The 15,790-nt window shown below is 44.5% G+C and overlaps 1 protein-coding gene across 8 annotated transcripts in view; it reads right to left on the reverse strand.

Moving 5' to 3' along the window:
• LOC308333283 (protein sidekick-2-like) overlaps positions 1-15,790 on the reverse strand; it is a 454,209-nt gene that overhangs the window by 146,825 nt on the left and 291,594 nt on the right. For all 8 annotated transcript variants that reach the window (XM_080789577.1, XM_080789573.1, XM_080789576.1 and 5 more), the window contains exon 2: positions 10,138-10,297. In XM_080789577.1, coding sequence (XP_080645703.1) covers positions 10,138-10,297 — 160 coding nt within the window. The remainder of the gene's footprint in view (positions 1-10,137; positions 10,298-15,790) is intronic.

The raw sequence follows: 15,790 nt of genomic DNA on the forward strand, positions 1-15,790 counted from the left end.
TGTAGATGTGTATACCTTTGGAATGTAACAGTTTTTTTTTACTTTTTGGTTTCCAGCTCGACAGTGTGTGTGTGTGTGTGTGTGTGTGTGCGCACGCGTGCGTGCGTGTGTTTACAAAACCCACTGACACATTTAACCATTTTTTTATAAAATAAAATGTGTGTCTGATGTCTGATCACACATGCACACTTCCCACACGAGTCCCCATTTTGTCAAAAAAATTGGGTCAGTTCACGACAGCTAGCGTGTAAGGCAAAATATTTGAATCATTTTCCCAATGTGTTTTCTGTTGAAAGATTCTACTAGCGTGGCAACAGCGTCTATCTGCCGCCGTCCTGTAGATTTCTGTCTGTATATCTCTTTTTGGCATTGTCCTCATCGAGTGTGTGTGAAGGCTTTCTTTAGCAGCACAATAGCAGTGCTCTGGCTCAATGCTGAGGCTCTAATGGAAAAGAAAACCCAGATGAGATGAGAGGAGAAGGATTATACTGACTCAAGTGTCGGGGAGATGAGCGCTTTCGTCACTGTCGACGCGAGGAGGATGGCCTGGCTGTCGCCAGCCAGGCTGAAGGACTGGCCTTGTCACCATATGCTGTTCTACTGCAGCGCTTCGCAAAATGGGGTCCGGGGGACGCCCTGAGGGATATATTTTTTCAACATTTTGCCAGCACAAAATGTTGTATATGGCATAATTATATATTCAGGAGGCAGCCCTCAAGTGTGGCGCTCCTCACTGGCTGGCAGAGACGAAAAGTTCTTATAATTGTCACGGCCCCCCCCCCCCACCCCGCACTCCTTTGCATTTGAATGCATGAACTGCGCAAACGTAAACAGTCCGGACAGTGAGGACAAAAGAGGTGGTACAAATTCTTCATGGGGGCTCGAGCCCCGCAGCCCCCACAGAGATGATGTCACTGCTGGCTGGTGAGGCACTATAGGATACAACAGTACGTCCTCCCAGTGGGGGGCTCCTCACTGGCTGGTGAGCCAGTATAGGATACAACAGTACGTCCTCCCAGTGGGGGGCTCCTCACTGGCTGGTGAGCCACTATAGGATACAACAGTACGTCCTCCCAGTGGGGGGCTCCTCACTGGCTGGTGAGCCAGTATAGGATACAACAGCAGTGACAAAATAATAGACTGGTGCAGCTCGGAAACTTATATGCCTCTTTATTTATGTGCCAAGTACAAAAGAGTGCATGTTTCAATGTCTTCCTCAGAGTCATGATTCTGAAAAAGATGCAATGGCATCGTCAAGTCCGAGCTGCTCCTGTGTGATCATCTGTTGATGCCACCTATGGCCAGAGCTAGTTTATACTAACCTATGAGAAATAAGCCGATAGCAATAACAAAGCCATTCTGCTGTCAATTAATCTGTCAACTTGCAGCATGGCGAGTGTAACAGCTATGGTATTTCAGTGTGTACAATACCGTCGACTAATTTTAACGCCAGGTGTGAATATGATCCGACGGAATAACATCTGAATAATGTCACCATCTGCATAATCATATGAGACACATGTGTCAGCCAGCTGGAGACCACTCCATCGAGACTATGGGAGATTCTCCTTTGTGCCTCTTCCTCTTTGTCTTACGCTTAATTTATGGTCCGCCTGTCGCGCCGAAAATAACCTATCTATGGGCTCACAATGCGCCATTATTCGCAAGTTATCCAGGAAGAGTAATGAGCTACTAATTATGTATTACTCCATTAAAAAAGTAATACTTTTGTAGTACGTATTACTTGGTATCAAGAGATTAGTGATAGGGAGTAGAGCGGGAGTGGTTCTACCAAGCCCCGGCCACCACACACACAAACAACTTCGGTACTCGTTCATGCTTTCAGCCCGGCACATAATTGCGTTCATGAATGCAATTATGATCCTTGCCACGGAAACGTGGCCTTACTACTGAGTATAAATTATAGGCTTAATTGCGACCAAATGTCAAGTTTTTCGTCACTCAAAATCTCCATACATGGGGCGTTTTTCATCACTCAAAATCCACATACATGGGGAAAGCCCCCATATATATAACATATATGTTATTTGTGCAGCCACGCCTGGCAGCCGGTGAAAACTAGAGTTCTCAACAGGCCCGAAAATTGGGGCCTCATCAAACCCTGTGTACACTCAAGACACTGCCCCCGCTGCCACCCTTAGATCTCCATATATGGAGCTGACCTGTTCTGACATTCCATTATGTTGATCTGACCTCATCACACCCTGTACACTCAAGACATGCTCCATATCTGGCCAGTGCACGCCCTTTAGGGTCGAGGTCACTTCTCGCCCTCAGGCATCTTACTGGTATTTTCTATCTCTGTCAAAAACACATTTTGGACTTGGATTAATACCTGTAATAATATTAATAATATTACAGTAATAGTACTACCAATTGTGATAAGTTGCACTAATTGCGACACTGACACATTGTGAGTGTGTACATCAGCTGGTACTTTCATGGATCAGGGCCCACTTGAAAATCTGGAAAGGTCCACCCATCTGACCACTTCAGTGGTTGATTTATGCATTCATTTTGCATCAATAATCTCAATCAAGTTAGTTGTAGTGGTGTTAAAATGACAATATCTGCCTCTGAGATGTATTAGTGGAGTTGATATAAAGTATAAAAAACTGGAAATTAAAAAAAACGGAAATACTCAAGTAAAGTACCTCACAATGTTAACTCAATTAGAGTTTTTTCTACCAATGGATTCTTGATAATTAATTAATGTGCATTTGATTTAATTTCCACGGCAGATGTTAGAGTAATAACTAATAATTATGTGAGCCATCTTTGGCATGCATTCTGCCATACATCCATCCACCCAGGCAGGCACAGCGAAGCGCCATAATGCTGCATGTAAATAACCCATTCTGACCTGAGATCAGATTTAAAAAATGTCTTCTACATCCTGACAGTTTTCTGAAAAAGCTATGTTTCTATGTCAGTCGTTCTTCGATTTTTCAATAGCTAAAGCATAACATAATGCACCAAAAGGGGTTCCCGCCCAGAATGGGATAAAGGTCAACCACGCGTGATTGAATTTGTAAGTGTATTTCACGCGCTGCTGTTTTATAATGAGGGTGTAATCTGCGAGAAAGAACAGAGGGAGGATATGGGAACGTGGAGGGTGGAAAACCACGTATGTCCAAAACCCTAACTTTATACAAGAAACGGAACGAACGCATTCAGAAATAGTGACAAAAAAGCGATCTATAAGGTCACAACGCGTTGCAATGCGATGCGTTGTGAGCTTACTGATCTGCTATTTTCACTACTTTAGCTTGGCACTCTAGTAGGGCATTACGTGACAAAAAAACTAACACAAAAAAACGTGTGAAACAATATGGAGATACAAGGTTTCTGCCCGACAGCGACAATATGGGAATACGGAGGGGGAGTAGGATTTATTCGTGAAAATAAACTGACAAGCACTAGATTGTTGCTAATGTGCGTTTCGGTCCCCATAGCAACTGGGCTAAGTATAACGGTTTAGATTGAATGTATATTGTTACAATTTCTAAAATAGGCTGAATACCAAATGTAAGGATGGATTAATGGCATTTTGTATTTTTCCTTTATTAACCACTTTAACCCCAGCATCCCTATTCTGCATGGGAGGAGAGCGTTTGGCAAAACACTTGCTGATATCTCACAGTCCGAAGTAATAAGAACAACATGCAGAACAGGGTTTCTGAATGTTATCGGCTTTGCTTTAAGTGCAGACCTGATAATACATTTTGTGTAGGAACTGTAAATCAGCCGGATCTCTTCACACTTCCCTGAACTTTCCCTGAAAGCACCCTGAAAAGTTATAGTTTCCGAAAAAACATGCATGAGAATACAAGTACTGTGGGTGTCTTTTGGAGTCCAGTGAGCATGGTGGATCTCCATTGGGAGATAGTTCCACAGGCTGCCACACTGAACACTCTGTTAGCTCAGACAGTGGTACCTTTTAACTATACTTGTGTGGCCCAAATGTCCCCACAGGTATCGAAGAATGTGTGTTCACTGTTCAGTTAGGTTTACAATAGGTAGTATTCCGGTTGGGGTTAATTGTTCGCTTGTTGCTGTTGCGCTGCATCATATGCCAGTGCTCTTCTTTCTATCTCGTTAGCAAACCGAGTCTTTGGTCTCTGGCTGTCAGACATGGAATAGTACTGGACTGAACTTGTATTCATTTGTACAGAGCTGCCATGGAATTGTGTCAGTTAATAATATGAGAGAGAGAGAGAGATGAGATGGCTAATTTACTCAGTGTGTGCCCAGCACAGCGCTCCATCTCTCCGTGCTACATTAAGCAGTAGATCTGTGGTGTGGTACTTTAACTGGCCGTGGTGCAGCCTCTCTAGTGCCAGGCTGTGGTCAGGTCTATATACAGTACACAGCCTCTCTAGTGCCAGGCTGTGGTCAGGTCTATATACAGTATACAGCCTCTCTGCCAGGCTGTGGTCAGGTCTATACAGATTTGGTCAGGTCTATATACAGTACACAGCCTCTCTGCTAGGCTGTGGTCAGGTCTATATACAGTACACAGCCTCTCTGCTAGGCTGTGGTCAGGTCTACATACAGTACACAGCCTCTCTGCTAGGCTGTGGTCAGGTCTACATACAGTACACAGCCTCTCTGCTAGGCTGTGGTCAGGTCTACATACAGTACACAGCCTCTCTGCTAGGCTGTGGTCAGGTCTACATACAGTACACAGCCTCTCTGCTAGGCTGTGGTCAGGTCTACATACAGTACACAGCCTCTCTGCTAGGCTGTGGTCAGGTCTACATACAGTACACAGCCTCTCTGCTAGGCTGTGGTCAGGTCTATATACAGTACACAGCCTCTCTGCTAGGCTGTGGTCAGGTCTACATACAGTACACAGCCTCTCTGCTAGGCTGTGGTCAGGTCTACATACAGTACACAGCCTCTCTGCTAGGCTGTGGTCAGGTCTACATACAGTACACAGCCTCTCTGCTAGGCTGTGGTCAGGTCTACATACAGTACACAGCCTCTCTGCTAGGCTGTGGTCAGGTCTATATACAGTACACAGCCTCTCTAGTGCCAGGCTGTGGTCAGGTCTATATACAGTATACAGCCTCTCTGCCAGGCTGTGGTCAGGTCTATATACAGTACACAGCCTCTCTAGTGCCAGGCTGTGGTCAGGTCTATATACAGTATACAGCCTCTCTGCTAGGCTGTGGTCAGGTCTACATACAGTACACAGCCTCTCTGCTAGGCTGTGGTCAGGTCTATATACAGTACACAGCCTCTCTGCCAGGCTGTGGTCAGGTCTATACAGTACACATACAGCGGTGGTGGAAATATTACTCAAGTTTTTCCCTGAAGTGAAAGTATCAATACTGCAATATACTACATTATATAATAAAAGGAAATTCAAAATGTATTTCAAAAGAGGAAAGAATCCACCGGTATTTTCTTTAATTACATTTCTTTCGAGACACCTGAAAAATGTGCGACGTTCTATTATGGCTAACTGCAGAATCGTTAAAATCCCATTTGTGCAGGTGTGTGTGTTTTACGAGAGGCAGAGAAAACATGTCTGCCGTCGCGCAGCAGAGTCAACGGGTGATTGACGACGTTGGAGTGACGCTTTAAAAAGTTACTAGTGGAATATTTAGACTCTTTGCAGCGTCGACAAGGCTTCTCACTTTCTGTTTACACATTGCTGAGTGTTTTTATTTTTTAACAGATGATGCTTGTCTCCGGCTTCCTGTCTCTCCTATAAGGGGCTTCTGCAGAGCTGCTGCATGGGGGAAGCTCACAGCACGAGCAAAGTCTTACTTTTTTTTGTCATCCGAAATGTTTTAGTTTTAGTTGACTAAATATAGTCAACAAATTATCTTGATTTAGTCGACTAAAAATGCTCTTCGGCAGGCTTTGACAGCGTCGTAAAGAAATAGCGTAGTTATTTTAAATAGCAGAACTACAGTATAAGCTCACAGTGAGTACAACTGTTATTTATGGTTTGTTGTGTGTGTGTGTGTGTGTGTGTGTGTGTGTGTGTGTGTGTGTGTGTGTGTGTGTGTGTGTGTGTGTGTGTCTGTGTGTGTGTGTGTGTGTGTGTGTGTGTGTGTGTGTGTGTGTGTCTGTGTGTGTGTGTGTGTGTGTGTGTGTGTGTGTGTGTGGGGGGGGGGGTGATTCAATTACTGTTGAGGTCAAGGAAGCCAAACTGTGTGTTAGTTAGCGAACGAGTCGATCGTTTTTATTTTTATCTTGGATCTTAATTGGGTTGGATTTTAATTCAGAGATAAATCAAAGGACTATATGAACCGAAGCAGGATGGTGCCCAAAGGCTGTGTGTGGGTGCGTGCATGCGTGCGTGTGTTTCCTGGATTTCCAGTAATATTGTTTGTAAATGACAAAGATCAATAATGCTTATTCTCTGCCAGCGATGGCCCTCCACTGCACCGCATACATCACATCACTACAGCTAAACGTAATGTCTTTCTCTCTCTCTCTCTCTCTCTCTCTCTCTCTCTCTGTGGGCAGAACTCTCACAATTACAGTAGGGGTTGCTGTGGATTTGTGTCAGTTTTTCAGTCGATCACAAGATTACAAAAATTCTGCAGGGTCTGCCTAATAATCTCACACCAGCAGGATGGCTGATGGCTGATATTGCAGAGAGCTGCATGCAGCTCTCTGCAATATCACGGTAGTTCCCATCTGTCCACTGTGTGACCAAGACAGTAAGACACCGCCATTGATCCAAGCCGGATCTTGCCCACCCATCTGACCAATTAGCACGGCAGACCATTTCCAAGGTTCTCAAGTGGGGCCCTATTCGGGAAAACAAGTTGAGACACTTAGCTGTTACCTATAGCTAGCTGCAGATGCTGTCCATGGTGCTGAAGCTGCTGGTCCTAGTGCTGCAGTAACTGTCTACGGTGCTGAAGTCGATGTTCATAGAGCAGTGTGAAAGAACACACCAAGTAAAGTGTAGCCTCGGTACCCAGGCTTTTATATTCGTTCGCATTCGGCAAAAAAAAAGACATATTTCAGTTATTCACATTCACAACAAGTTTGAGAACCTGCACTTACTGCCATAGAGCTGCATAGTAACTGTCCATGGTGCTGAAATGCTGTCTGACTGTGGCTCTGTACTCACACAGCAATCACAGCGACACTTTATATAATATATAAACCCAAAATGGGTTGAAGTCTCAATCTGACAGTATATTATACTGTCAGATTGAGACATTTAAAGTGGGCCCTGATCAAGAAAAAGGTTGGGTCAAAATCCACAACAACAACCATTTCCTGTGATGACCAGGAGAACATTGGCCTCACAATGTCTATTCCTCCAATTCTACTACTATACCTGGGGTGATATTTGGTCCTCACAAGAATAGCTACAAGTGCGCACGCACGTACGCACACGGACACACACACACACACACACACACGCACGCACGCACAGGCACACAGGCAGGCGCGGCAGTGCCATGCAGCGTGGGCAGTGGTTCAATCTCTCTCTCCATCTCAGTCGATCAGCCTCTCTATCAGCCAATAACACGGTGACAGTTCCCCAAGGGACACTGTCGCCGTGTTGGCTCACTGTGACACTGACCTCTGACACCGCGTGGCTGCTGGAACATAACCAAGTACATGTACTCCAGTACAGATACTTTTACCTGAATATTTCCATTATTCAATACGTGTTACTGCGCCATATGGTTATTAATTTATATAGTTACTAGTTACTTTAGATTATTAACTGTGATTCATTGATTTAGATTTGAATACGAAACATACAATTGAATTATCCACGTAAGCAGTACGTTTTATACTTTTGGGTTATTCAAAAATAGACACGTTTGTCAAAATGTGCATCACTTTTACTTTGGTACCGAATGTATATGCCAATATCCGTTTTCTTGTTGTTGTGAGGAATAAAGGCTTTGGGCTGAAAATATCCAATCAACCATAATGTCATAACATATTTTTCGAACCTGATATTTTTGGCTAAATCCTTCCCGGCGATAAGGACTCTGGGGTTTGACTGGTTGTCACTGTGCTGTCCCTGCCTCCCTCAGGTGACCTCATAAGGACTCTGGGGTTTGACTGGTTGTCACTGTGCTGTCCCTGCCTCCCTCAGGTGACCTCATAAAGACTCTGGGGTTTGACTGGTTGTCACTGTGCTGTCCCTGCCTCCCTCAGGTGTCATAAAGAGACCAACAACACATGGGACACTGCTGGCCTTGTGTTCACCCCATGAGTTTAACCCATTCTGACCTGAGATCAGATTCATACGAGGTTTCCACTGGACACACACTGGGTCTGATTAACTCATTCTGACCTGAGATCAGATTCTAAAAATGTCAGTCGTTCTTCGAATTTTTCAAAAATAGCAGACCTACAAGCTCGTATCGCGCCACTCGGTGGCGCGATATGAGCTTGTAGATCTGCTATTTTTCAATAGCTAAAGCATAACATGATGCCAACACCAAAATGGGTGCCCGGTCAGAATGGGTTAATGCATATTCAGTACAAACACACACAGACAGACAGACTGGCACATGCATATTCAGTAAACAGACAGACACACTAGCAGATACATATTCATGCACGCATGGCACACGCAGGCATGCTTGCACATTCTATAACACGCACGCACGACGCGCATGCATGCACGTTCTATAACACGGCCATATGTTGTGAGTCTGAGCCAGCTAGGTTTTATTTACACTTATGCGCGGTGCGCGTGTGCATGTGTGCGTGTGTGTGTGTGTGTCCATGTTTCATTATCTTAGTGGGGGCAAGAAATCCCTGCGAGGGACTAGTGTGGATGTGTGTCAGTGCTGTTCTATTTGTGTGCGCGCATGCACGCATGCACGCACGCATACTCACGCACACGCAGTCGCACACGCGCACACACACACACACACACACACACACACACACACACAGATAAGGCCAGTGTTTGCCACGTGATAAGGATCTCCCAGTTAACGTTAAACACATTTTATCTGGTCCAGTCTTTCCATTCCCCTGGACGGCAGCGAGGTAGATGCGTGTGCGTGTGTGTGTGTGTGTGTGCGTGCGTGCCCAACCCACCTCCACCACTTTGTCAGTCCACCATGAATGATGGAGGTCACTCTACCATGAGAGAGAGAGAGTAGTGCAAAACTAACTAAATGCATTTACTCAAGTACTGCACTTCACCCCACCCATTTTCAACCTCATCTTCATATCGTTCGTCATCACTAATGCTCATTATATTGTGGCACCATTTCTGTCTACTCGGTCTGTGTCTCACATGAAGGGCTGTGGACAGTTCAGAAACCTGCCTACCAGTAAATAATCAGAATCAGACCTTTCTGAAATGAGCGGTGCTGTGTGTGCGTGCGCGTGTGCGCGTGTGTGTGCGTGCTCAACAGTGACAATTGGCGGTCAAGCAAACCTATTTCTGTACTTGGACATACACAGAGACACACATAGCTGCTCATAGGAGTGGCTGCAACCACTCAAAAACACAGAATGCATAGAGAACAACGTCAAGAAACCAGGATAAGCAAGAACCCAGGATCTGTCTATCTAAATGACAATCTGTACATTGAAACTACAGGATATCAGGTAAACAGTGAGCCTGCCATCTGTCGAAACAGCATGCTATCTAAACAACAATCAGTACAACCGTGAACAAAGCATCGGTCTAAACAATATACCATCTAAATAATAATCGGCACATTGAAACCATCCGCCCAGTGCGGATATGGTGTACTGTAAGTGTAAGTCAATTTTCGGTTGCCACATTGTCCATTTCTCACTTCAAATGTTTTCAAAACCATCCTTGAGAGCAATTTGTTTAACTATAAATGATATGATATAATGTAAGTGACATGTTTGTTTACGTCATGTTGATATGAGCAGGTGCTCTGGGCCTTTGATTAGACAGCGGTCTGCTATAGGCCACGTTCGGAAATACAGCACCGGAGCTAATTAGTTTGCATAGCACAGTGCGCTCAACGTGCTATTTACGAACGCGCCCATAGAGTGGAGTGGTCATTAGCCAGAAATAACACACCGCTGAATTCGGTGATTGACCAATCAGAATCAAGCATTTATCCAAGCCTAATAAGTATAAATAACATGCCATAACTCTCTCTCTCTCTCTCTCACCTGTACTCCAGGGAGAAGTGTGTGAGCTCGGTGGTGTTGTGGATCCATTTGAACTCCAGGGGCCAGCTGCCTTCGGCCATGCAGGTGAGCACCAGCCGGTTCCTCTCCAGATGCAGCTGGCTGCGCACCGGCTCCGTCTTGAAGTAGGGAGGCACGTCGTCTATAGGAGAGGAGGAGGAGGGGGGCACACAGGACATGTTAGAGCAGTGGCTCCCAAACGTTTTCATGTCAAGGACCCCCAAATTGACACTCATTACCCTGCGGACCCCCATTTCAGTTCACACTGAAATTTGTCTTGTCTTGCGACCCAGCAGCCAAGCATGCAGAACACAAACATATTTGACATAACACAAAGAACAAGACAATTTACATACATAAAGACATGAAGACAAGAGCAATATCCACCGCCTATAGATTACCCCATGGCTACTACAACTCCTGATTAAGCCTCAAAGTCGACTGGTGGACAAAGGACCTCTTTAGTCTGACCTTTAATCTCCTTCCAGAAGGCAGCAACCTATATTCTCCATACAACACATGCTTAGTATTAGAGGTGATATTCCTTGCTAACCTTAGGATGCTGTTATCATACGTGGATGCTTAAAGTTTCTGAAGTGGTTGTCCAACAATCTTTGACAACAATATCAGTTTTTGCAGCAGTTGTGACTTTAGGGCTGCAGACAGACATCCATGCCAGGTGGTACTACAGTACTGAAGAACACTCATAATTACAGAAGTGAAGAACAAAAGAAGAATCCGTCTACTAGGATCTTAGACGGCGAAGGAAGTAGAATAGTAGATTCTTTGCTTTGTTTTCTTACACACTGAATCAATCTGATCTTTCCCTGACAACAGATGGTCTATTACTACTCCATGAATAGTAATGGGGGATCTGTGAGTTAGGCTACGGACCGCCATTTAATGGCATTTATATCTCTTAATGTGTATTGTAAAATCAAAGTTAATTTAACTCTGAGAGTGTACAAATGGAACCAAATGGACCATAACGGGTCACAGTTACAGACCTAGCTGGGGACCCTCTGGAACACTCTCAAGGACCCCTGGTGGTCCACGGACCACACTTTGGGAACCACTGTGTTCTCAAGCTATGAGTCGGAAACCATTTCTGGGGGTTTTATTATTCCTTAAAACTATATAGAGGCTTTGATGTCCCCATGGTACAAAGTGAGAGCTCTGTCTGCTCACAGCTGACAACAACAAACAACATTAACAGCTATATACGCTAGAAGGAATGCTGCGTCCCTTCCAAGAGGTCCGAAATTGGATTCAAACAACATTCTGAATAAAATAAATGATCTTCTCGTCTCCTGGGGAAGACACCAAATGCATCATGTGGATGTCGAGCTGGAAAAAAAGTTTGGAACCCCTGCGTTAAGATGTTATAGAAATACTCACTGATCGCACAAACACACACACGCACAAGCGCGCGCGCACGCACGCACACTACACACAGTTTTTAACATCTCAATCAAATCAACACTTTTGTGCTAACTGTCAACGTCCCACGCGAACGCCAATATCTCACCCTTGATAGACGACGTTGAGAGGCGGAGAGCATACTTGATGATCATTGTAAATATAGAACAAATTAATTGGATGGTTGGATAATATAATTATCAAATTGACTGATAATCAAGCATTGAAATTAAACTGTCAGAATGATCTATAGCGGCTGATTTTTCACTTGGCTCTGCGAACTGAACACACTGGAACCGACTGATAAGACCGAAGGAACAAGGCCGGGGAGCACAAAGTTGGGGCGAAAACAATGAGAGAGGATTTGGCCTCAAGTTCCAGTCACATTTGCCCCCATAAAGATAGCAAAACATTGTAACACACACACGGACGCGCACGAGCACACCCACACACACACACACACACACACACAGTCACACACACACACGGTTGATCTGTCTGGTCTGGGGGAGGCCCAGCATCCATCCAGCATCTGGATTGAACATCAGCCAAAACACAATAGCAGATGTACAAGGTCAGGACGCGTTGCAACGCAAAGCATCGCAAGCTTGTAGATTGGCTATTCTATATACTGTATAGCTTGTGCCCACACTCGGTAAACCCCCATGATGAATAGGGTGCTGCCCGCCTCCCGTTTCCTCTCATCATAGACGCTTAGTGCTTTAATAGCAGAAGGGAGAGCTGCTTTACATCCCGAGTTGTGTAAACCATAGTAGAAGGTTTAATGAGGCTAGTGATTCAGTGGCCGACACCACATAATACACTCTGTATGCGGCTCACTTCACACACTAATAATAACACTGCAGATCGCTGTGGAGTCCCTCTGCACTCCTTATGTTTAAGATCTCCAAATCATTGTATTTCGACCCGTTGAGAGCTTGTAGATTGGACATTGTCGCTGACCTTTGTGAACTAAAAACTAAACTTTAATGTCCAAAACTGGTACTTTTCAGGGTCGTTTTGAGCTTGTGGATCTGCCACTTTTAATGCTTTTGTGTGACGCTGCAGTATGATCAAGTGAGACATTTATTTACCAAAAAAAACCCTCTAAAAGTTTAAAATATGGAGATAAGAGGATTCTGCCCGACAGCGACAAAATCTAAACTGAAATTGAACACAAAACGTCAAACGGAAATACAAACTAACTTGAATAACCTTGACACGCAGCATGCAAGAGGCTGAGCTACGGCAGTGCTGCATGCCTCAGGCGGCTGCAGATATCCACTGCTGCTCTGCGACGGCACCACTCACAGCATCCTGACACCGTAACCGTACTGTCTTGTTATCTCTGTTTGTTGTTTTCTTTGTTGCTTTCTATTCTCCAGTATTTTTTTACACAGTGTTTTTTGATGCGTTGGGAGAATTTCACCATTCACGATATGTTGACAATAAACTCGAAGTTGAGTTGAAGTTGGAAGTTGTATTCATGTCAAAAAAGTAAAAAAAAAACATGCATAATCTGCAAGCTTGAAACGTGGCGCGATGTGACACGTTTCCAGCTTGTGTAGTAGCAGATCTGATACTTTTGAATTAGAATCCTGAAAAGTAACAGGCACCACACCTACCATCAGCTCCCAGTACTTCCATAATCAATGCTATACTCATACGCTGAGTTGGCGGGATCTAACCCATGACCTTGTGGGTTGTGGTCTTACAAGGTGAGAGCTCTACCGACTGAGCTACCCGGATATTTATTCAACATTCCTGGAAAATCGTTGACTCTGTATATGTATTTACTTTGGAATTTGAACTTCTGACACTTTTGAATACTTTACTTACTTCATTCCTTATTGACTTACTAGCCTCAGAGATCCATGCGATTTTGTTATAAAATAAATAAAGAATTAAACAAATACTGGGTGAACCAGGAAATGTGGTCTAGGAGTGGGAGTGAACCTTGTGTTTCCCTAACCAATAACAGTGCAGAGGGGGCGTCGCTCAAAGCAGGGTCGAACCAGGTTGGTGAACCAACAGGGAGGCTATACTTGCGTACTATACTAAAATGTGACTTTCACTTGCAACTTGACACAGAGATAGAACAATTGAACACTACGTTGAAAGGCAAGCGGCAGTGTAAAGGCCCACGGGCCCGCCGTCCAACAGAGAGTCATGGCAACACGGTACCTGTTATGGGAGTCCTGCCGCGCTTCCTGTCGGAATATATCCTCTCCCCCCATTGCCGTCAACTCTGCTCTGGCTGTGATATATTCAGAAGAAGAAAAATGCGACACGACAGCGTGTGTCAGAAGCACACTGCAGGGCGGCGGGGGGGGGGGGGGAAGAACAAGTGGAACAGAATGACACCACCAGAGGCGGAGGCAGAGTTGGGCGACTTCTATACCAGTGTGATGAGTTAAAATGGAGGGGAAAAGGGAAACAGCGGCGACGGCAAGAGACAGAAGATATGGAGGGATCCCAGAATAAAGATGGAATGCAGTGGTCCCCAATGTTGGGTCTCGGGGCCACCAGGTGGTCCACATGGAACCATACAGGTCTGTAATTCTTAGAGCCTTTATGGAAACAAATGGGTCTGTAACTCTGAAAGCTTATATGGAACCAAATGGACCCTCGTGGGTCTGTAACTCTGAGAGTGTACAAATTAGGGATGCACGATAATTATCGTCCCGATAAATTGCGACCCGATATTAGCAATTATGACGTCATCCCGATAAATTCGATAACGTTATAATAGCGCCGATAATATACTTTATATGGGCTCGAAATTGCGATCATTTTGGACGCAAATGCTCCTGAAATTTTATCTGTGAGACATAAAAATATAGTTGGTAGCAACTATGGGACTACCAATCATTTCTGTGGTGCGCCCAAACGCTCCCCGAGTCGCCAATCTCTCCGGAGGAACGGCTGAGACGAGCGAGAGAGAGACGCTTCTCCACTCTGTCTGTTGCAGTGTGTATTTCCATAGCAGGCTAATAGCCCCGCCTGCTTCTCCTCTCTATCTCATTTCACTCACTGACTCGCATTCATACGAACGGTCTCAGCAGCTCAGCAGCTGACGAGCGCGTATTGGTGCTCGTTCATTCATCGCGCTGTTGAATGCGTGTCACTCGTTACCGGTTGTAGTTTATTAATTTGCTCCAGTTGTGTAGCATTGTGAAACGCGACGCGACCGTTTTGGTTGAGAAATGTAGAAGTAGTAGCTGTTTGGCTACATGATGCTACAGACCATGCTAATGACTTATATGCTAACAACAACGTCTATCACTGGAACTTGGATAGTGTTGTATTTGTGTTTACACACGCACACACACAGACAATAGTGGTTCTCAAAGTGGGATCCGGGGAGTCAGAGTTTACAAATGGAACGAAATTGACCCTTACAGGTCCATTTGGTTCCATTTGTACCCTCTCAGAGTTGACATTGATTTTACGATATAAATAAAAAATTATAAATTGAGGTCCCTTATGTAAATGGCATTAAATGGGGGGTCAGTAGCCTAATGCATGTCAAACTGGGTGTCCTTGAAATAAAAATGATGAGAATCACTGCTAGAGCCCTGGCATATATTTTCAAATGGGTGTCTGTGGGCTAACAATTTGGGGTCCTTGCTCCTTGACATGGAAAAGTTTTGAGGCCAACTGACCGGACACACACAGACATTCACAGACATTATATTGTTGTTTTTATTCATTTAAAAAAATTCACACCTGTGTGAAGTGAGGGGCACTCTTATCATCATACGTCATCTGGCCAATCACAATTTGCTCTGGGACTCCCAATTTATATTGTAAAATCAATGTTATTTTTACAACTGGAGTATGCAACTGGAAATGTTCCATTTGTACACTCAGAGTTACAGACCCATAAGGGTCCATTTGGTTCCTAACTATATAATTTAGCTGGGGACCCCCTGGAACTCCCTCAGGTACCCCTGGGGCCGGGGGTCCCCGAACCCCACTTTGGGAACCACTGATATAGCCTACTATACTGTAATTGCTTAGGTCAAAGCTGTGTTACATGTACCGTTACTCACTAGTATGTATTTTTTATTCATGTCTATATATTTTTATTATCGGTTATCGTATCGGTATCGGTCTTGAGGAGCTGTAAATTATCGGTTATCGTATCGGTTTCAAAAAATCAATATCGTGCACCACTAGTACAAATGGAACCAAATGGACCATCATGGGTCTG

Source organism: Protomyctophum bolini (assembly GCF_963924005.1).
Source record: "Protomyctophum bolini genome assembly, chromosome: 18".
Taxonomy (NCBI): Eukaryota; Metazoa; Chordata; class Actinopteri; order Myctophiformes; family Myctophidae; genus Protomyctophum; species Protomyctophum bolini.